General features: G+C 49.1%; 1 protein-coding gene across 2 annotated transcripts in view; it reads right to left on the bottom strand.

Moving 5' to 3' along the window:
* Nucleotides 1-321: 321 nt before the first annotated feature.
* The window catches only part of LOC122555426 (nuclear receptor-interacting protein 1-like), a 112,953-nt gene continuing 90,160 nt past the window's right edge, over nt 322-23,114 (bottom strand). Inside the window, exons 1-2 of one of the 2 annotated variants that reach the window (XM_043701418.1) lie at nt 17,152-17,267; nt 322-7,381 (exon numbers count right to left, since the gene is read on the bottom strand). In XM_043701418.1, coding sequence (XP_043557353.1) covers nt 3,154-6,948 — 3,795 coding nt within the window. In that variant the 5' untranslated portion in view covers nt 6,949-7,381; nt 17,152-17,267 and the 3' untranslated portion in view covers nt 322-3,153. Of the gene's footprint in view, nt 7,382-17,151; nt 17,268-23,114 lie in introns of those variants that run through there. The other variant, XM_043701417.1, reaches the window with a different exon arrangement.

Genomic DNA, 23,114 nt, shown 5'->3' with positions numbered 1-23,114 from the left:
GCACTAAATGCTGGCCTAGCCAGTGATGCCCTCATCCTATGAATGAGTAAAAAAAGACATTCAGGGGCAGTAAAAGCCTCACCTTTACAACTCACCCCAAAAAGATAGCTCCTCTGACAATGTTGCATTCCCTCAGGAGTGGGGCATAATTCCTCATTTTCCTGACTTCCCATAGCTGGAGCATTACCCATTGGCACCTGGGAGTCAGCCTGGTGCCCATCACTATCCTGTCACCCCTCTCCCATGGACGTCAAGGTGAACACCCATAAACATGAGAAAAGACAAGACTATGTAAAGGCACCAAAATTAGGGATGCACACCTCTCATTCCAAAGTTTATTCATTTTTTTGCAGAGTACAAAAGAAACTGGTACAGTTCTCACAGTTTGCATTAGATCAGGCATAACATCTTCTAAAAGACCAAATAAACCCAAAATACTATTTGTACTGAAATATTATTTTTAAAAAATCTAATATTTCCCATCGTTTACAGTGCATTCTTTTTCAACAAAAAGAAACCAAATTCTTCATATTTACACAAAACTGAATTCATTTTTGTCAAAACAAAACTGAGAAATGGCACTCGTCTCTCAACTTTCACCTGGATTGGCAACTGGAATATTTTCTCAGAGGCTCAAGGGTAACTGTCATGTGGAAGAATTGTTACCCCTGGGTAAATAATTGGAGCGTTGCCATTTATTGTCGGAAAGTACTCACCTTAAAAAAAAGGGCGGGGGGGTTACATTGCAACATCCCGCGAAAGCTGGGATTGGAAACAAATAATTAATCACCTAAGGAAGTCTCGTACCTACACAAAATCTTAGTTGGAGCAGGAGGACAATGGGAGTTTTGACAGTCCGTGATATTGCGGTGCCGTTAAAATTGCCCAGAGGAGAAATCTTTGCGTGAAGCCCTCATAGCCTCAACTCCCAGACTTGGAAGTGTGTACAATGACTCTTTGCTGTTCTCACTTGCCCTGACGTCTGCTGGCCCCCTCTCCCAAAGTCGTGATTTCCAGCAGCTCCCCCAAGCCATGAAGCCCCACTGCATGTGGTCTGAGATGCACTGCCCTGATTTTCCTGTGCCCCTGACTCCTCGCTTGCCTTCCTGAGCCAGAATCCTGACCCTTGCTGGTCTAACCAGTTGGTCCCCAATGCCTATTCCTCTGCCTCCTCCGTCGCCTGATTCCTGCTGGTTTGGTGAAATTAAATCCGCCACGTCAAAAGCGGTGTCAAAACGACAGCCAGGTATCATACTCCGTAGCAAGCCACTTAGTCTTTTATCTGAGCTGTCCTAGGAAGCTGCAGGCCGCAGAATACCAACTCAAAATCCTCAGCCAGAATTCCAACCGCAGTTTTATGCAAAAGACAAAAACAAAACGTCAAACACGGACTCCCACGAAAACCAAGTGTTCAGTTGAACGGAAGAATCGTGTGGTCGAGAGCAAAGGGAGCTTGGATCGCCAAGATCTTCACTTTTAAATGAAAAGAAAAAAACAAACATAAATAAATAGGCCCACCCACTTGAGAGAGCTGGTGGCGGAGAAATAGGACGGGACAAAGTCATCGGATTCCGGGAGTGAATGTTGCTCGAAACACTTAAGGGAAAAGGACGATTAACTTTTGGAATATACCCTGCTATCCACTTCTTCAGTGACAGGCCACACAGGTACAGACAATGTACACACAATGTACACAGACTGATCAAGTAAGTTAAAGTTCGATTATTAAGACATTAAATTCTCTTTCTATCTCTTCTTTTTTTTTTAATAAACACATCACATCTTTTTTTTGTGCATAGGGATTCCACATGCTTTTCATTCCATGCGGTTCGTAGAGTTAGAGGGATTAGTCTTCTATTTCTTTTAACAATAGATTTGGACAAAATATGCATATATAACTATACAATATTTTAAACACTTGCAAATGCAGATACATGCAACACAAAATAGGCATCTTCCCCCATCCAACATACGGACACGCACTGTGTCTGTGTGTGTGTACACACACATATACACACACTTTTTACATACAATTTACACTACAGTAAGGGGAGAAGAACAGCCCCTGGCTACAGAGGGCAAGTTAAAATTTCCAGTGGAGGAAATTACTAGTGAGAAGTATGACCTTGCTCAGAACAGACATTAACCTGGTGTTGCAGTGTGAACAAAACAAAACCAGCTCATTTGAATTGACTGATTGTCTGCTTGGCACCTTTTGTGTTTACGTTACATCAAATCACAAAAAATTAAGATTCCCTCCGACGGCTACTGCCATCGAGAGATTGCGGCATGTCGATCCACTGTGCCACCCCACACGACCAAAACCAAAACAAACATCTTGTGCCTCTGACTGACAATGTCACCTCAGAATAAAAATACAAAAGGGGTAAAAGTTTGTGGAGGCATTACGTGCAGAGAGAAGGGGCGAAGCGAAGGGGAACCAAGCAAAAATAAAGGAATCAGAATGTTCAAACGCCTGTCACAAAGTGGCATCCAGTTTCTTTCTCACTTCCTGGTACAGGGTTGGCACTATGTGGAGGGCAAGGGGCTAACCCATGAGGGGCAAGCGGTGACCGGGTGGCATCATTGCCGGGAAGACCAGGTGCAAAGAAAAAAAAATAAGGGATGGGCTTGGGATTGGGGTTGGCGAGCTGTGGGTGAACAAGGGCTGTTTAAGAGGCCACCAACTGGTGCCAGTACCCCAAAGAGTGGTGGCAGGGCTCTCAATGGGGCACATGGAACTTAACGCCTATGGCACCTTGAACATGATTATCATGCCTTTCAGTACGGGTCACGACAGGGCAAAACCAAAAACAAATGGCAACATCCTCCTTATATTCATTTTATATATATGTACATATATATGTGTGTGCATATACATATGTGTGTATATATAAAATTACCATATAAAAACTGGTGGATCCCAATACCTTGGCATTCCTGGCAATAGATACAAGTTCCAATCATGCCAGCCAACAAGCTGCCTGTTAGCGCTGATATACATATATATCTATATTATATACACTTATACATATATATTATATATGCAGCATTTGTCCTTCTATCTAGCTGACCCAGATTGTATTGCACAAGACTTGGTCTAATGGACAAGATTGTCTTCTTGCTTTCGTTCCCCTCCATCCCAATGTCCACTCAATCAGGCTCCCGCTTTATGGCCGCTACTTTCTCCAGAATGCCGCTGGCAATTTCATTCTGATCCCGTAGCATACCAGGGACCGGGCCCTGGAGGTTACCCAGAGAGTCCTCGGGGGGCTCTGCTTTGACCGTCCGGCGACCAGGCAGCACTCCGCCACCGCCACTGGGCCGCTCCACCCTCTGAGCCACCGGCTGCGGCCTCCTCCTCCTGTCAGCCTCGGCGGTGCCCCCTTCCCCTGCTCTGGACCGGGAGGGCACCAGGCCCAGGCCGCCCCTCTGCAGCATGTAATAGAGGATGGGATTAGTCTTGGTCAGCCACGGTGGCTCGGTTGGCGTTCCGAGGGACGGGGCGCGGTGCTCTGGCTGGGATTGTGCCAGGGCGGTGACGGAGGTGGAGTTTTCCAGCGGGTAGTGTGCAGACGAGCTGGAAGCGGGCAAGACCCCGAGGTACCTGGCAGGCTCGAAGGCCAGCGCTGCCTCCTTCTGGTGACCGTTGAGCTGCTCGGGCTGGCTGTAGAAGTGAGTGGGGCGGTCTCCTCCCAGCCTTCGGTCAGGCCGGGAACCTCGGTCACTGGCAGAGCCACCATTGTGAAGAGTCCTGTGCCCGGGCAGCACTTTGATGCCATTCTCGGACAGGAGGAGCTGTTTCAGGACGTTGAAGCCTTGGGGATCCTTCATGCTACTTCGGGACTCCAGCTCCAAGCCACTGCCTGGTTGGAAATCCAGCAGCCTGGCTCCGCAGGACGGAAAGCCATCCAGGCCATTGGCATCCTCTCGGAGTGGGGCGCCATGACTGTTCAGCCCCTCCCTCCGGTCGAGAGTCTTGTGCAGGTCGTCCGGTTGGCTGGGGGAGCTGGGTGGGGGTTTCCTCTTCTTGGGAACGCTGCACGGACTGCTGGAGCCGGAGGTGGGGGCCCGGGCCTCAGAGAGACCGCTGGCGGGCGGGTGCTGGCCGAAGGCGTAACCGCCCAGAGGGGTCAAGGTGTTGTCCCGCTGCAGAAGTTGGCTCAGGACGCCCCCTTTCTGACAGGGGTGGCACTGAGCCTGTGCCGAGGGTGCAGCTGGGCTCACCACCTCTTGCTTCACACTGCCCAACGTGAAGGGTGGGTTTTTCTGCTCTGCCTTGCATTGTATCAGAGGCTGGCCATTGGCACTTTGTTCCGCCGGTTCGGCACCGGAGGAGAAGCACCCATCCTCTTCAACGGGTTCAGTCTTGACCTTGACCATGGATATTGGCTTGGTGCCAGCCGCTTGCCCGTTGCACTGGGCGTCTGGGGGCTGCGGGCCCACTGATACTTGGTGGCCCCCTCTCCTCCCCTGCAGGCAGGCCACTGGGACCCTTTCCCTCTCGGGATTCCTCAGCAGGAGTTGAAGGACGCTGCGTCTCTCGAGCAGGTTCTCAAGATCAGAGCTGGGCGCTGGGCGGGGCTGGAGTGGTGGCCTCTCTCTCCTGGCATTGGGCTCCAGCAGCACCGACTGCTGGAAGCAGAGGGGCTTGACGGACCGACTGAACGGGAGGCTCTCGGTGCTCTCACCCATCCTACTCTCCACCGAGGTCAGGCCGGCGTTCCTGTCCTCCCCGTCCGCTTGGGAGGTCTCTGGCGACTTGTGGAAGCCGGTATGAGCCAGGTCTTGCAGGAGCTTGCTTGCGCTGAAGGAGAAATTGGAAAGGGGGCTCTCACCAGCCAATGACTGCCGTGGGACATACTGAGTATTTGCCGCCAACTCCCCGGGGACGAACCGTTTGGGGAACTGCTGAGCTTTGGCGGACTCAGAGGGGAGCAGAGGTTCCAGGGCCCGGTGACCCTTCGCAGTTTCCAATGGCTGCGGGAAGCGTTGAAGGTTCCTTGAGGGCTCGCCGTCACCCACCAGCTTCCCCTGATGGGCCAGGAGGTGGTGGGTGCCATCGCTGGTGTGGCACAGTGCCGGGAGCTGGCGAGCGGCCGGCGGGCTATGGGTCAGCTTCACCACGGCGCTTCGCTCTGCCCCTGGGAAGGACGAAGACAACGCGGAGGACGAGGAAGACGAAGAAGAGGAGGAGGAGGAGGAGGAGGAGGAGGAGGAGGAGACGACGGAGGAGGGAGCAGGAGGAGGAGGAGGAGGGAAGTGTTCCGGTGGCCGCTGGCCAAGAGCCAAACCAGTGGACAAAGTCTCGGACACGGTCACCGTGCTGCCGGGACGTTCCGGGGCTTGGGGTTCAGGTGTGCGGTTCCCTCTCGCTCCGTTCTGGTGACCCAGCAGCAGTTGGAGGAGAGTGACCTTCTGATGGCTCCTAGATTCAGGCCGGTTGCGCTCCTCCTTGGCTTCGGGGCTGCGGACCCTCGGGCCTTTGGGATTCCAGCTGAAGAGAAGGGACTCGGTCATCTGCTCCAGGCTGCGGGAGTGCAGGGAGATGGGCTCGCATATCCGGGGCTTGGTCGATAGGTCCATGGGCGTGCAACTGGAGCGGGAGCTCTCGTCGCTGCTGTACATCTCCTCCAGGGAACCAGCCTCCTGCTTTATCACCTTCTCCCAGGCCGGCAGACGGTAGTCAAAGGAGGGGCCGCCCCTCCTCTCAGCCCCCGGCCACCGGTGACCATTGGTGCTCTCGGTCCCACCGTCGGCCGAAGGCTTGGGGACGGTGTTGGTGTTGAGGAGGTGCATGAGGAGGCTGCTGCCGCCACTGTTGTTGGGTGACAGGGGTGACCTGTCCCGCTCGCTCCCCGCGATGCTCTTCTCCCTGGCACCGGACGGGCTCCTGGTGTGACCCGCCATCCTCAGCGATCGCTCGGAGACTCGCGGGTGGCTCCGCGACGCACTACGGCAGCGCCCGTCCTTCGAGGGTGGGTCCCGGGCCTGGTCGTGGGGCGGGGGCGAAGGCTCGGCCCCCTTCTGGCTGGCGATGGCCGCGAGCCTCTGGCTGGCGGAGGGGGGAGGGGCGCGGGCGCCCAGCGAGTGCTCCCGGGTGTATTGCTGCAGCTGAGTGTCGCTGGACAGCAGCAAGGCCAGTTGGCTGCACGCCACGCTGGGCTTGGGCGAACCGTCAGAGCGGGCGCCATTCTCCACCATGCTGGCCACCGCCCTGAGCCGGGCTGAGCAGGAGATTGGCTCACCGGGGGCCCCTCGCCCATCCGCCGCGGGGGAGCTGGGAAACCTGGTGCGCTCGGGGGGGCTCTGGTACACTCCGTCCGCCTCCTCGCTCCGGCTCGGATCCCGGCTCTTCAGCAGCGCCCGCAGGTGGCTGGACACCAGGCCGTAGCCCCTCAGGTCGTCCTCAGGCGGGGTGCCCGGGGGTGGGGTCTGTGCCTGGCCCAGCCTGGGGACAGCCCCGTGCTGGGATAGTGCCACGTTCTGCAGCCGGGAGCTGAACGACTGCAGTAGGGAGGCCAGCAGGGTGCTGTGTTGTTGTTGCTGCTGCTGCGTCTTGCCCAGTTCGCCCCGCCTGGCGGTGCCATCTTGGTCATTGGACTGGAGCCCGTGCCCGCCTACTCTTCTCCGCTTGGCACTGTCACAGGCTTCAGCTTGCAGGAGCCTGGCCTTCTTCACGTTGAGAGCAGAAGCAGCTTTCGATGCCCTCTGCTGGGAGGGAGAGGCAGCAAAGTCTTCACCACCACCATCACCACCTCCCCCTCCTCCTCCGCTGCCGTGCCCATCGGAGCTTTTGCAAGCAGCACCTTCCCCCTCGGAGGTGCCCTTGGTGGATGGGGTGCCCATACTGCCCCCGGAGGCTTGATGCATTAAGACACTCTCGAGGTACGTTAACACGACTGAATCCTGGTGCATCTCAGAGCAAAGCTCCTCTCCATGGGTCATGTTCAAACAAAACCAAAACAACACAAAAAAAACAATGGAAGATGCGAAACAAACAAAGAATCTTGCTCCCAGGTTATGAGTCCATTTATCCACGAGCTGGATTAGATTGGGTATCCATTTTGCAGAGTGAATGTGTGGGGGAGTTTGGAATTGGGAAAGCCATTCCTAGGATTGATGGTTGGGGAAGGTCCAGCATAAGGCTCCAGGAAGAAAGTGTTCCTTCAGTTCCACAAGAAATTAGTTGGAGTTTGTAGTAGATCCCATTTCTCAATGCCCCGGATGTCCTGAACATAACCAAGCCGATCGCCAACACAAGGATAGGAACAGAATTCCCATTTGTTGCCCTTCATGGAACATGTGGAATTCCCCAGCGGATCAAGCCTCTGACATTTTCCTCGATAACTCCTTGGAATGGAAAACCAGCACCTGCAAACTGAACAGAAAACAAAAATCAGGAACTGCCTATTTAAGGAAGTGAAGTTACAGCCTTTCTAAAAGCTTCAGAATTTTGTTGAGAGGGACAGTGAATGAAGCACAAAATGCTTTTTAATTCCACTGATGACATCAAACAATCCCAGGACAGGTACACCCTGTAAAGCTTCCTCTTACTGCCTCCATCAAACACTCCCAGGACAGGGACAGCATGGGGTTAGATACAGGTAAAGCTCTCTCCACTCTTTTTAAAACAGGAAGTCAAAAGTAATGATGAAGCCCCTGCTGGGGCTCTGTGTTGAAATCATACACAAATTAACAGTTGAACGGAAGCTTATACACTGAAACAGAAACTTCCTCAATTGAAGTTGTCTGAGGTGACTGATTGATTGGTTGTTGTCACATGTACCAAGATACAATGAAAAATGTTGCTTTGAGTGTTACACATGCAGATCATACCGTACAAAGTGCATTAGAGTAGCACATACAAGAGTAAAACTTTCTCTAGACTGTCCCTCACCCTCAAGGACAGGGACAGCACAGGGCTAGATACAGAGTAAAGATCCCTCAACTCTTTTAAAGCTTCCCCCAACACTGTCCCCATCAAACACTCCCAGGGGAGGGACTGCACAGGGTTAGGTACAGAGTTAATTTCCCTCTACACTGTCCTCATGAAACACTCCCGGGACAGGGACGGCATGGTGTTAGATACAGAGTAAAACGTCCCTACACTTATACCGCTCAAATACTCCTAGGCTGTACAAAAGAGTAATTGTTGCTTTTGCCTGCTCCAAACATTAGGTTTAAGCTTCAAGCTCTGAGGCCAACATGTTAAGCCACAATTGCAATATTTTACCCAATCGCCAGCTCACATTACTGTGCCCTCCCTCAGTGCCAATGCAGATGGATGGCAGACTTGTGTAGAGCTTTCTTCAGTACCTGTGTATAGTCTACACAGGAAGAGGACTTCTGCCATTAGACTGATGACTATAATCCATGCTCCAGATCTTCCAGTTAAAAGATGTTCATGCGTCTAAGACCAGACAGTGTAAGTTTAAGATGAGCAGTTAGTAGTTTGAAGGAGATCTGAGGGAACATCTTTTCACTCAGAATGTCCGAAAAATGCAAAGTGGCAGAGACAGGTACTCTCACAACATTTAGGAAACAGCATGACAAACACTGAAAATGCCAGGGCATAGCCGTGTTATGGACCAGGCCAGACCCCCTCAAAATATTTCAACAAAGGTAGCCTCAATCCTAACTTTGTTAGTTGTTTTAACCAGGTGTAAGGTAGATATTCCAGGAGGGATGCAGCCAGTCAAACCACTTAGTTTTAAACAAAACAGAATTTATTTACAAGATTACCGAATGAAAACCAAATTAAGAGAGAACAGAGTACTGAATTACTTAACCCATCTGAAAACCCAATAGATTATTCCAACTTAATGATACTGCTCCCAATACTTGCAACAATCCCCAAAAACACCCCTTGGCACAAAAGGTAAAATTAAACACACGGTCTTACAGGAGAAAGGGAGATGGCAGCATGGAACACCCTCTTCCATGGAGCTGTTTCTTGGACCAGCAGCCTCCAAACTGCCTGACTGCTTTCAGTGCACAGCCAAAGTAGACAAGCAGGAGGCCGGAAGAACACAGCAAGCCAGGCAGCATGGAGGAACAACACCTGACCTCCCACCTGGGCAGCCTACAGCCTGGAGAACTCAACATTGAGCTCTCCAACTCCAAATAACCTCCATTCCCATTCCAGCCTCGCCCCCTCCTTTCCACTCCTCCTTGCCACCAACCGGATCAGTTCCTCCCATTTACCAACCAGGTCGCGCCCTCTGCCTGTCTTCACCTATCCCCATCTCACCACCCTGCTACCCAACCCCCCCACACCTTCACCCTCTTTTATCTGCAGCTTCCTGTACACCCAGCCCCAGTCCTGAAGAAGGGTTATACCCAAAATATTAACTTCTCCACCTCCTGATGCTGCCTGGCTTGCTGTGATCTTTCAGCCTCCTGCTTTCAGTGAATAGCCAAACCAAACCAGAAAAAAGCTGAGCTGGGAGAACTGGCCATTTCCATTTCATTGTACAAGAGTATTTTTTAAGTCTTGAAAGCCTTTAGCCTGACGCAGTATCTGTTAGCTATAATCAATTTGATCCTAAAACCCACCCAAGCCATATTTTTCTGAATCGCTGCTTTTATGAGCTCTCTGTAAACAAACCAAGGACAACATAGCCTTGTTAAAGGACCATTATCATTATCACAGGAGCCTCTGTACCACATGCAGATAAATGGGAATAGTGTAGTTTGCTGTTTATTGGTCAGCAGAGAGATGGTGGGCCTGTTTCTGTGCTGTATGACCCTATATTTCATTGTGCACATCAGTATAAGATGAAACACAGCCTGGTATGGGAAATTCTGGTAAGTTAATTGTTAGGCCACTGATTAGATTAGATTCCCTACTGTATGGAAACAGGCCATTTGGCCCAACATGTCTGTACCAACCCTCCGAAGAGTAATCCACCCAGATCTATTCCCTTATTCTATATTTACCCCTGATTAGCACACCTAACACTATGGGCAATTTAACATGGCCAATCCACTTGACCTGCACATCTGTGGACTGTGGGAGAAACCAGAGCACCTGGAGGAAACCCACGCAGACACGGGGAGAATGAGCAAACTCCACACAGACAGTTGCCTGAGGCTGTAATTGAACCAGAGTCCCTGGTGCTGTGAGGCAGCAGTGTTAACCACTGTGCCATCGTGCTACCCACTTAAACAGGTGCCGGGACAAGGCAAGTTGAGGTTCTATCGAGATTCGAACTCAGATCGTTGGATTTAAAGTTCAGAGTGCTAACCATTGCATCACAGAAACAGCAAGGCCAGTGATCCGGTTTATAATTATTACATTATGGTGACCAATCAAGTGAACCACCAAGCAAAGATTTTTGGATGTTTTAAAATCACAGATCATATAAAGCCTCACAACCTGGTGTGTCAAATCTATTTTTCTTGTGGCAAACTCTTAGCAAATGAACAATGACTGGTATTCTCACCCAACCGACACTCCCAATGCCCTAGGCATTATCACCGACCTGAAACTGAACTGTGAGGAAGTGAGGACTGCAGATGCTGGAGAGTCAGAGTCGAAAAGTGTGACACTGGAAAAGCACAGCAAGTCAGGCAGCATCCAAGGAGCTGGAGAGTCAATGTTTTCGGCATAAGCCCTTCATCAGAAATGTTGACCGTCCTGCTCCTCGGATGCTGCCTGACATGCTGTGCTTTTCCAGCGCCACACTTTCCAACTAGAAACTAAACTGTATCAGGTACACCAATACAAAGACTACAAGGGTAGGTCAGAGACGGAGATTTCTGTGGTGAGTAACTCACCTCCTATTTCCCCCAGGTCAGGAGTGTGAGAGAATGCTCCCTACTTGCCTGGATGAGCGCAGCACCAACAACACTTGAGAATCTCAATTGAGGGCGAAACCATGTTTACGGCCCCCTGATCAACCACATTCAACATTCACTTCCTTCCTCACTGACACACAGTGACAGCAGCATCTACCACCTACAGGAAGCACTGCTGCACGTGACAAAGCTCCTTTGACAACAATACAGAAACAAAGAGTCATGCTGCATTGCAACAGGCCCTTCGGTCCAACATGTCTATGCCGACTACAAACACCAAACTGCAAAAATACCATTTACATACACTTGGCCCATAGCCTACTACGTCCTGACATTTCAATTGCTCAAGAAGATAATACTTAAATGCTGTGAGTGTACCTGTCCCCACCACACCCTCAGGCAGCACGGTCCAGAATTTTACCACCCTCTGGCTGAAAGGACGTTTCCTCAGATCCCCTTGAAACCACTTCCTCCTCACCTCAAACATGCACCTCCAGGTTTAGACACTTGGCAAACCCATTATCTCTATCATCTAGAAGGACAAGGCAGCAGATATTTGCGGGTATCACCACCTGGAAAATCCACTCACCATCCTGAACTGGAAATGTATCACCGTTCCTTCACTGTCACTGGGTCAAAAGCCAGGAACTCCCTCCCAAATGACCGTGGGGGTCAACATGCATCCAAAGACTGCAGCGGTTCGAGACTGAAGCTCACCACCACCTTCTCAAGGGGCAATTAGGAACAGTGGTCCAGCTAGTCCAGCCAGAAATGCCCTCAAATGAATTACAGAGAAATACCCAGCACCCTTTCCATTATCCATCCACCAGTGACAGCCCCTAAGGAACATAGAACATAGAACATTACAGCGCAATACAGGCCCTTCGGCCCTCAATGTTATGCCGACCTGTGAAAATAATCTGATACTCATCTAAATTACACCTTTCTATTACTATCCACATGTATGTCCAATCCCCATTTAAATGCCCTTTACATCGGCAAGTCTACTCCTGTTGCAGGCAGGCCGTTCCATGCCCCTACTACTCTGAGTAAAGAACTACCCTGATATCTGTCCTAAATCTATCACCACTCAATTTAAAGCTATGTCCCCTCACATTAGTCTTCACCATCTGAGGGAAAAAAACTCTCACTGCCCACCCTATCTAACTCTTTGACTGAAGAAGGGCTTATGCCCGAAACGTCGATTCTCCTGCTCCTTGGATACTGCCTGACCTGCTGCGCTTTTCCAGCAACACATTTTTCAGCTCTGATCTCCAGCATCTGCAGTCCTCACTTTCTCCTAACTCTCTGACTATCTTATACGTCTCAATTCAGTCACTTCTCAACCTTCTTCTCTCCAACCAAAACAACCTCAGTTCCCTCAGCCTTTCTTCATGAAACCATCCTTCCATACCAGGCAACATCCTAGTAAATATCCTCTGAACCCTTTCCAAAGCTTCCACATCCTTCCAGAACTACATGCAATACTCCAGGTGCAGCCTGACCAGTGTCTTGTACACTGAAGCATGACCTCATGGCTCTGAATCTCAATCCCCCTACCAATAAACACCACCATACCATATGCCTTCTTAACAACCCTATCAACCTGGGTGGCAACTTTCAGGGATTTATGAACCTGGACACAGAGATCTCTCTATTCATCTACACTGCCAAGAATTTTACCATTAGCCCAGTACTCTGCATTCCTGTTACTTCTTCCGAAGTGAACTACCTCACACTTTTCTGCACTAAACTCCATTTTCCACCTCTTAGCCTAGCTCTGCATCTTATCTACGTCCCTCTGTAACCCACAATATCCTTCGGCACTATCCACAACTCTGCCTACCTTAGTGTCATCTGCAAGTTTCTTAACCCATCCTTCTATGCCCACATCCAGATCATTTATAAAAATGACAGCAGTGGCCCCAAAACAGATCCTTGTGGCACACCATTGGTAACTGAGCTCCAGGATGAACATTTCCCATCAACCACCACTCTCTGTCTTCTTTCAGCTCGCCAATTTCTGATCCAAACCGCTAAATCACCTTCGATCCCAAAACTCTGTATTTTGTGCAATAGCCTACTATGTGGTACCTTATCAAATGCCTTACAGAAGTCCATATACACCGCATCAACCACTTTACCCTCATCCACTTGTTTTGTCACTTTCTTGAAGAACTCTATAAGGTTAGTGAGACACAACCTACCCTTCACAAAACTGTGTTGACTATCCCTAATCAAATTATTCCTTTCCAGATGATTATAAATCCTATCTCTTATAACCTTTTCCAACGCCTTACCCACAACCGAAGTAAGACTCACTGGTCTATAATTACCAGGGTTGTCCCGACTCCCCTACTTAAACAAGGGGACAACATTTGTTATCCTCCAGTCTTCTGGCACTACTCCTGTCGACAATAATGGTATAAAGATCGAAACCGAAGGCTCGGCAATCTCCTCGCTGTCTTCCCATCCCATCCGACCCAGGGGTCTTATCTATTTTCAGATCTTGCAAAATTGCTAAAACCTCCTCTTTGTCAACCACAATCCCATCTAATTTAGTAGCCTATATCTCCATATTCTCACTAACTTGCCCTTTTCCAATGTGAATACTGATGAAAAGTATTCACTAAGTGCTTCCCCTATGTCCTTAGATTTCACACACAATTTTCCATTACTGTCTTTGATCGGCCCTAATCTTACTCTAGTCATTCTCCTATTCCTGATGTACCTATAGAAGGCCTTAGGGTTCTCCTTGATCCTATCTGCCAATAACTTCTCTTGTCCCCTCCTGGCTCTTCTTAGCCCTCCCTTTATATCTTTTAACTTATAACTCTCAAGCCCCCTAACTGAGCTTTCATGCCTCATCCTCACATAAGTCTTCCTCTTCCTCTTGACAAGAGCCTCACCTTCTTTAGTAAACCATGGCTCCCTCTCTCAACAACTACCTCCCTGCCTGACTGGTGTATACTTATCACAAACCCGCAGTAGCAGTTCCTTAAATAAGCTCCACATTTCAAGTGTGTCCATCCCCTGCAGTTTCCTTCCCCATCCTATGCAATCTAAATCTTGCCTAATCGCATCATAATTGCCTTTCCCCCAGTTATATCTCTTCCCCTGCGGTACATACCTATCTTTACCAATTGCCATTGTAAACATAATTGAATTGTGGTCACTGTCGCCAAAGTGCTCACCTACCTCTAAATCTAACACCGAGCCGGGTTCATTCTCCAGTACCAAATCCAATATGGCCTTGCCCCTTGTTGGCCTGTCTACGTACTGTGTCAGAAAACCCTCCCACACACATTGAACAAAAACTGACCCATCTAAACTATTTGAACTATAGTATTCCCAGTTAATACTGGGGAAGTTAAAGTCCCCTATAACAACCACCCTGTTATTCTCGCTCCTATCAAGAATCATCTTTGCTATCCTTTTCTCTACATCCCTGGAACTAATCGGAGGCCTATAGAAAACTCCCAACAGGGTGACCTCTCCTTTCCTGTTTTTAATCTCAGCCCAAACTACCTCAGTGGATCAGTCCTCAAACATTATCTCAGCTGCTGTAATACTACCTTTGATTAACAATGCCACATCCTTCCTCTTTTACCATCTTCTCTGTTCTTGCTGAAACATCAAATCCCGGAATCTGCAATAACCATTCCTGTCCCTCCTCTAGTCATTTCTCTGAAATGGCCACAATATCGAAATCCTAGGTACTAACCCATGCTACAAGTTCACCCACCTTGTTCTGGATGTTCCTGGCATTGAAGTAGACACATTTCAAAACCCAACATCCTGATTGCCGGTGCCCTCTCGTGACCTTGTGAACCTATCTCGGGGGTGTTCCGGGCGGGCTTAATGGGAGTTAAGTGTTGCGTTCTGGCCTTTCAGCTAGACAATGATGAGGAATCGCAACACAGTCTCCTGTCTTATGGCCCCTCTTTGGGAATGCTAGCGAATTGCTGCTCTGTTGATTTATAACCCTGTGCTCTTGTTGTAATATGTTGCAAATTATTCTTTGCGGTGAACAGGCACCGCACTACCCTCAAACTCCTCTACAGTGGAACTACAATTCATGTTCCCATTCCACCCCCCCCCCCCGCTGCATTAGTTTAAACCGCTCCCCCCTCCAAAGAGCATTAGCAAACTCCCCCCCGAGGACATTGGCAACCTGCTGGTTCAGGTGAAGATCATCCTGTTTGCAGAGGTCCCACCTTCCCCAGAATGAGCTCCAATTATCCATGGATTTCTGGTTGGCACATCATATTTCTCTAACACAGCCTCAGGGACCCACAAGTGACCCAGATTCTTCCGAACACATTTCGGAGGACCTCTCGTTGACAGACTCTCCAATTGGCTTCACTCACTCATTCTCAACTGAAACTGGACTTGGGGACCGTCAAAGACAGAGCAAGAGGTTACCAGCAATCCCAGACTGGACAGATCAGTCCCCAGAAGAAGGATGAACCAGGAGCCTTGTGGTCCTGAACGTTAAAGTAGAGGGAACTGTGCCTGTTCACCGCAAAGAATAATTTGCAACATATTACAACAAGAGCACAGAGTCATAAATCAACAGAGCAGCAATTCGCTAGCATTCCCAAAGAGGGGCCATAAGACAGGAGACTGTGTTGCGATTCTCATCATCGTCTAGCTGAAAGGCCAGAACGCAACACTTAACTCCCATTAAGCCTGCCCTGAACACCTCCGAGACTCAACATGGAAGAACAGCTCTGGGTTTTGCCTCGTCCTATTGCCAACCTGCAGAGGGTTTGAGATTCCCAACAACCCAGTGCACTGAGCTTTGAAATCTGAGATCATCCCAAAGACTCCTAATTCACTTTCCAAGTCTCACTTCAATCCTGCCTGCCTAACCCAGCTGGCAAGCACAGGAAGGAAGTTCGAGTTTAAACATAAACACATTCATCCTGAAGACAGTGACTCACAGCGTGCTTACGGTCCTTGGCATTGCCAGGTCAAAAGGAACTGCTGCATTTGTGAAACGTGACCTTATTCAAACCGGGGGCTTCAGTGACATCTCCTCAGCCCCAACTTCTGCTCCCTGACACAGGTCACTTCTCTGGCAACGAACCAATCGATGTTCAGCACTTGAGAGGGAACACATTAATTGTCCTTTTTAAATCCAAGTGTCCCCATCCTGGGCAGCCAACTCCCATTGCTGGCTCTCATCTCACTATGCCTCACAGGATTTGAGACATGACTCATTGTGGGTGGATATCTCATTTCTAAGTCAGGGAAGGTCATGGGGGGTCAGTTTCCACTCCACAGAGCCGATTATAAAATGCTAGGCTAACGCAGCCAATGGAGCACTGCGGGAGTGTGACATGGCCGGGGGGAGCTGCCTCTTGTGTGAGCTGTCAATTCGCCCTGCCACATTTGAAGAAATCATCCAGGAAATATCCTCAGCCACTGTTTACACTTCAACCAACAACATCGAAAAAAACAGTCATTAACATTTGTCACACACACACACACACTCACTCACTCACTCCAGTACAACAGTAACTTTATTTTTCTTTTCTTCATGGGATGTAGGCATCTCCAGCTAAGTCAGCATGTATCGCCCATTCCTAATTGCCCAGAGGGCAGTTAAGAGTCAACCACATTGCAGTGGGTCTGGAGTTACATATTGACCAGACCAGGTAAGGATGGCAGCTTCCTTCCCCAAAAGGACATTAATGATCCAGATGGGTTTCATGGCAATTGACAACAGCTGTTATTAGACTCTGAATTCCAGATTCTCTTGCTGAATTCAAAGTCCACCCAGGATTCGCACCGGACCAGCAGAACATTACTGGGGTCTCTGGATTAATAATCTCGTGACAATATGACTACGCCATTGCCTCCCGCTTGAACAATAATTAATTCTTCTGAAAGTGCTGAGGCCCTGAGAGGGGCTACAGACTGACAATATGGAGAGAGGAGGTAAATATTTGTGAATCAACAAATTACAATCTGGGATATGCAGCTTGAAAGCACATCCAGTTGCAACATGCAAAGGGGAGGTGGAATAAAGTACTTGGACAGGAAAGAACTGCAGAGCACTGGGGGGGGGGGGTAAGAGTGAGGGTTATTGGACTGATTGGGATGACACTGTCAGCAGACTGTCAGACTATAGTAGGCTGAATGGCCTCTTTCTGTGCTGGAAGAGTCCATGAAGATTTTAAAGAAAACATCAGGAAACTCACTCATAAAACTCATCGAAGAGAGGCAGAAGCTGCCGGGGAAACTAACATACATATTAAAACGGGATGGAAATTGTTAAAGCCTTTTTTTTGAGCCAAAGGTACAGAGGTTTAAGTCGGAGAAAATTGTGCTTTTACTTACAGTGCTGGCGGAATGTTATCAACAGGCTGACAGCGCGGCGGTGAACCCGGGTAGGTGTGGGAGCTGTGACTCACAGTGAAGAGAAGTCACAAAAGTGCCCTCAATTCTCACCCTCGTGACACCCAAACGTACAACGGCGCACACAAACAATTTGTGAATTGAAGCCAGCTCGCGGTTTCGGAGCTGCTTCAATACAGAAGGAAGGGACTGCCTTCTGGAGATATATATAGGACTGAAACCAGGCAGCAACTCCCAGAATGATGAAGGAGACTCGTTAATCTGCAATCGCCACATCTCTCTTTGATTTGTCCAATTTTCTTCCCCAGACCAAAGTCAAGCAATAAATCAGCAGCAAATTTTTCCAGTAACCTCCAACCTTTTTAAGTGAACTGCTAGTAAAAGGATTTTCTTTTACAAGTCCAGAAGCTTAAAATCCCTACAGTGCAGAAAGAGGCCCATTCAGCCCATCGTGTCTGCACCAACCCTCCGGACAGCATGCCATCCAGACCGACTTCCCCCTGTAACCCTGCATTCTCCACGGCTAATTCACCTAGCCTACACACCCCTGGTCACTCTGGGATATTTCTCCTGGCCGATCCACCCTAACCTGCACATCTTTGGACTATGGGAGGAAACCCACACAGACACGGGGATAATGTGCAAACTCTACACAAAGGGTCGCCCAAGGCTGGAATTGAACCCGGGTCCCTGGCACTGTGAGGCCATTTCATTTTTATTTTATTTTTGTATTTTATATATCACTTGTTTGCCTGCAGGAGTGCTGAGGGCAGGAGGACCTAGCTGGCATTTATGTTATTTGGAATCCATAGAATCCCTAAAGTGTGGAAACAGGCCCTTCGGCCCAACAAGTCCACACCAATCCTCTGAAGAGTATCCCACCCAAACCCATTTCCCTACCCCATTACTCTACATTTACCCCTGACTAATACAGCTAACCGACACATCCCTGAACTCTATGGGTAATTTAACACGGCCAATCCACCTAACCTGCACTTCTCTGGACTGTGGGACGAAACCGGAGTGCCCGGAGGACACCCACGCAGACACGGGGAGAACATACAGACTCCAAACAGACAGTTGCCCAAGGGGGGCATTGAACGAGAGTCCCCTGGCACTGTGAGGCAACAGTGCTAACCACTGAGCCACTGCGCCACCCTTCTAAAAGCCCAAGAGGTCACAGTGCACTTGACCCTCACTCTATGAAGTGCAGTCACTGTTGTAATACAGGAAGAGTCAGCAACCCAATTTGCTTGCAGTCAGCACCCACCCAAGAGGGTGGTGATACTGACAGCAGCTGGGATTTTTAAGCAATGTTATGGTTGAGAGATAGATGTTGCTTGAGTACATGGCAGGGGCTGAGGGGAAGAGGGGGGGGGGATCCTTTCCTGCCTTACCTCTGAATTATTGGGTCTTTTTTGTAACCAGCTGGAGTGCATCAGGTTCACATTGCCAGCTGGCTGGGCAGTGTTTCTCCAGGCTACACTAAGATCATTAGGCAGAGGAGCCGAAGTAGGTCATTCAGCCCATCGAGTCTGCTCTGCCATTCAAGGTGATTATGGCTGACCTGATCATCCTCAACCTCACTTCCCTGCCCAATATCCTTGATGCTTGCACTGATTTAGTTCTTATTAATTTTCCCATGGGATGTGGGCTTTGCTGGCTGGACAGCGTCAATTGGCCGTCCCTAATTGCCCTTGAGAGGGTGGGGATGAGCTGCCTTCTTGACCCACTGTAGTTCATGTGTTCTAGGTAGACCCACAATGCCCTGAGGAAGGGAATTCCAGACGTTTTGACTCAGCGACACTATGGTGAATGGCTTAGAGGGGAACTTGCAATTCCCATGCATCTGTTGTCCTTGTCCTTCTAGATGGAAGTGGTCATGGGCTTGGAAGATGCTGTCTGAGGATTTTTGGTGAATTGCTTCAGTGCATCTTATAGATGGTACACACTGCTGCTATTGAGCGCAGTTGAGGGAGGGATTGGATGTTTGTGGATGTGGTGTCAGTCAATACAGCCTTAGACAAACTTACTGACCCAGCCTTCTTTGGTCAAGAACCCCATAGATTTACCAAGAAATTTCCCTTTATCTCTGTCTTAAATGTGAGCCCCTTTACTCTGAGATGATGCCCTTTGATCCTAGACTCTCCCACAAGGGGAAACAACCTCTCCATATCTGTCCTGTCAGGTCCCCTAAGAATCTTCTACATTGATAGAATCATAGAGATGTACAGCATGGAAACAGACCCTTTGGCCCAACCCGTCCATGCCGACCAGATATCCCAACCCAATCTAGTCCCACCTGCCAACACCTGGCCCATATCCCTCCCAACCCTTCCTATTCATATACCCATCCAAATGCCTCTTAAATGTTGCAATTGTATCGGCCTCCATCACATCCTCTGGCAGCTCATTCCATACACGTACCACCCTCTGCGTGAAAACATTGCCCCTTAGGTCTCTTTCATATCTTTCCCCTCTCACCCTAAACCTATGCCCTCTAGTTCTGGACTCCCCCACCCCAGGGAAGAGACTTTGTCTATTTACCCTATCCATGGCCCTCGTGATTTTATAAACCTCTGTAAGGTCACCCCTCAGCCTCCGACACTCCAGGGAAAACAGCCCCAGTCTGTTTAGCCTCTCCCTATCGCTCAAATCCTCCAACCCTGGCAACATCCTTGTAAATCTTCTCTGAACCCTTTCAGGTTTCACAACACCTTTCTGATAGGAAGGAGACCGGAATTCACGCAATATTCCAACAGTGGCTGTATGGTCACCTCTCATTCGCTAAACTCCAACGTGGACAGGCCCAACCTACTCAGCCTCCCCTCATAAGGCAGTCCCTCCACACCTAGGATCATCTTGTAAACTTTCTCTGGATTACATCCAATGCCAGTGTACCTTCCTTTAGAGTATGGAGCCCAACACCATTCACAGTATTCCAGCCTCAGTCCGACAGTGTATAGTTTTAGCATCGGCTCTCTAATTTTATATTCCATTCCCTTAGAAATAAAGGCCTATATTCCATTTGCCTCCGGGATTGATTTGCGCTCAAAAGTGAGGCTCAAACCTGTGAACGTGCATCCAACAGGCAAGCGCGATGCCCATGAAATGCAAGACGTTGGGGGTTCATAGAATCCTAACAGAGCAGAAAGAGGTCACTTGGCCCATCAAGCCTGCATCAACCCTCTGAAGACCACCTCACCCTATCCCTGTAAGCCCACATTTGCCATGGCTAATCCACCAAGCTCAAGTTGAAAATCACACAGCACCAGGTTCCTGATGAAGAGCTCATGCTCGAAACATCGATTCTCCTGCTCCCTCGGATGCTGCCTGACCTGCCGTGCTTTTCCAGCAACACATTCTTCAACACCAGGTTATAGTCCAACAGGTGTATTTGGAAGTACAAGCTTTTTGAGCACTGCTCCTTCGTCAAGTAGCTTGTACCTCCAAATAAACCTGTTGGACTATAACCTGGAATTTTGTGATTTTTAACTTTTTTCAATCCAGTCCAACACCAACACCTCCGCATCATGGCCACCCAACCTACACATCCCTGAACACTATCAGCAATTTCCCATGGCCGATCCATCCTAACCTGCACATCTTTGGACTGTGGGAGAAAACCAGAGCACCTGGAGGAAACCCACGCAGACACGGGGAGAACGTGCAAACTCCACACAGTCGCCCGAGGCTAGAAGTGAACCCAGGTCCCTGGCACTATGAGGCAGCAGTGCTAACCACTGAGCCTCCCATGGCCTTGGGGAGGGGTGGGAGACATGATTCTGGGCAGGAATGCAAACTGCATGATGGGGTAGAATGTTAAAAAAAGGACGAGAGGTTACAATGGAAGAAAAGGGCGAAAGGTGCTGTGAAAAACTGCCAACTTCAGTCAAAAGAGCAGAAAAAGAGAGCCTTGCAGACAGCCTGACGCCCACACTGTATCAACCTCAAAAACACTGTGGTTTAAGAAGCTAAGAAATGAGGGCGCTTTACTGGGGGCGAGTGACCTTGATACAAAAGGGTTGGCAAGAAGTAGAGAATGTTATTGTACAGAAAGAGGCCATTCATTCCATCATGCCTCTCCTGGCTCTTTCATAAGAGTGAATCTTTCATTCCCATCTCCCTCTGCTCTATGCCAAAGCTCCACAAATATCCTTTCTCTCACATTTATCCAAATCTTCTTCCACTGTCCCATCAAGCAACACGTGCCAACCAGCTCATAACAGCTCACTGTCTACAAAGAAATTCTTCTGTCTAGTTCTTTTGCCAATTTATCTAAAATTTGTACCTTCCAGTTATGAACGCTCCTGCCACTGGGTACAGTTTCTCGTTATTTATTCCAGGAACATCACAGAGCTAGCAGTGGGCAGCCAAGAGTTGAACAAAAACACAGGCATATTAAAATACATCAGGCACATTAAGCCAACTCAGTGGTTAGCATGCTGCCTTACAGCGCAAGGACCCGGGTTTGACTCCACCCTTAGGCGACTGACTGTGTGGAGTTTGCACATTCTCCCAGTGTCTGTGTGGGTTTCCCCCGGGTGCTCCGGTTTCCTCCCACAGTCCAAAGATGTGCAGTTTAGGTGGGTTAGCCACAGGAAATGCAGCATTACAGGAAGGGGGTAGGTCACTCTCTGGAGGGTGGCTGTGAACTCGATGGGCCGAATGGCCTGCTTCCACACTGTAGGGATTCGATGAGAACTGGTCAGAGGAGAGGAAGAGAGGTACAGTGAGCAGTACGGTCTCCTGCTGTCACAAACAAACACGGAAACTCAGCAGGTCTGGCTGCAACTGTGGAGAGAAAGCAGAGTTATCTCTGAGTGCTAATGAAGAGTCACTGGAACGTTGACTCTGTTTCTCTCTCCACAGGTATTGCCAGACCTGCTGAGTCTCGCCAGCACGTGCTGGGTTTTGTTTCAGATCTTCAGTTCTTAGCCTTAATTTACTGTTTCTTGCTCTACCACCGTTCAGTGAAACCCACGCCACTACCCCCTCCCTGTGCCCTCAAAGTCACGGTTTACAACATAGAACATTACAGCGCAGTACAGACCCTTCAGCCCTCAATGTTGTGCTGACCTGCGGAACCAATCTGAAGCCCATCTATCCTACACTATTCCATTTTCATCCATATGTTTAACCAATGACCATGTAAATGTCCTTAAAGGTGGCAAGTCTATGACTGTTGTTGGCAGTGCATTCCACTATTTACTATTGACTCTGTACAGTTACACAGTGAGTGACCCTCACCCTGAATAAACACTATTCTCTGAGTAAAGAAATTACCTCTGACATCCTTGTTTACCACTGATTGAGCAAGAGAACAAGCAATGCCCTTGTCCAGGACAATTAGGGATGGGCAATCAATAGGACTCAGCCAGTGTCACCCACATCCAAACTGAAAGAAAGTTGCCAGGGATCACCAAGAAATGGCAGGGTCTACACATTGCGATCAGGTACTGCTGCCCCTGAACTTCCAGATTAAAACTTCATTTCCAGGGAAGCAGAGGGTAGGATTCCAGTAAAATATATTGTGTGGCATTAAATATGTCCAGGTGACTCTCTGCTGTCCATCCCGATTCAAACTTCTTCAAAGGAGGTGTGGAAGGAAAGGCTATTTCACAGACTCCCTGCAGTATGGAAGCAGGCCATTCAGCCCATCAAGTGCACACTGATCCTCCAAACAGCACCCTACCTAGACCCACCCCATTACCGTATCCCCGAACCCCTGCATTTTCCGTGGCCAATCTACCTAACCTGCACATCTTTGTACTGTGGGACAAAACCCAGAGGAAGCCCACGCAGACATGCAAACGCCACACAGATAGACAGTCACCCCAGCGCGGAATCGAACCCGAGTCCCTGGCGCTGTGAGGCAGCAGCCACTGTGCTCCCATTTGACCAAACAGCACTGTTTTAGGAAGCATACACTGAAACTTCCAGAG

This window comes from Chiloscyllium plagiosum, chromosome 12, assembly GCF_004010195.1.
Source record: "Chiloscyllium plagiosum isolate BGI_BamShark_2017 chromosome 12, ASM401019v2, whole genome shotgun sequence".
Taxonomy (NCBI): Eukaryota; Metazoa; Chordata; class Chondrichthyes; order Orectolobiformes; family Hemiscylliidae; genus Chiloscyllium; species Chiloscyllium plagiosum.
The sequence above is the reverse complement of the archived record's forward strand: the minus strand, read 5'-3'. Positions and strand labels throughout refer to the sequence as shown.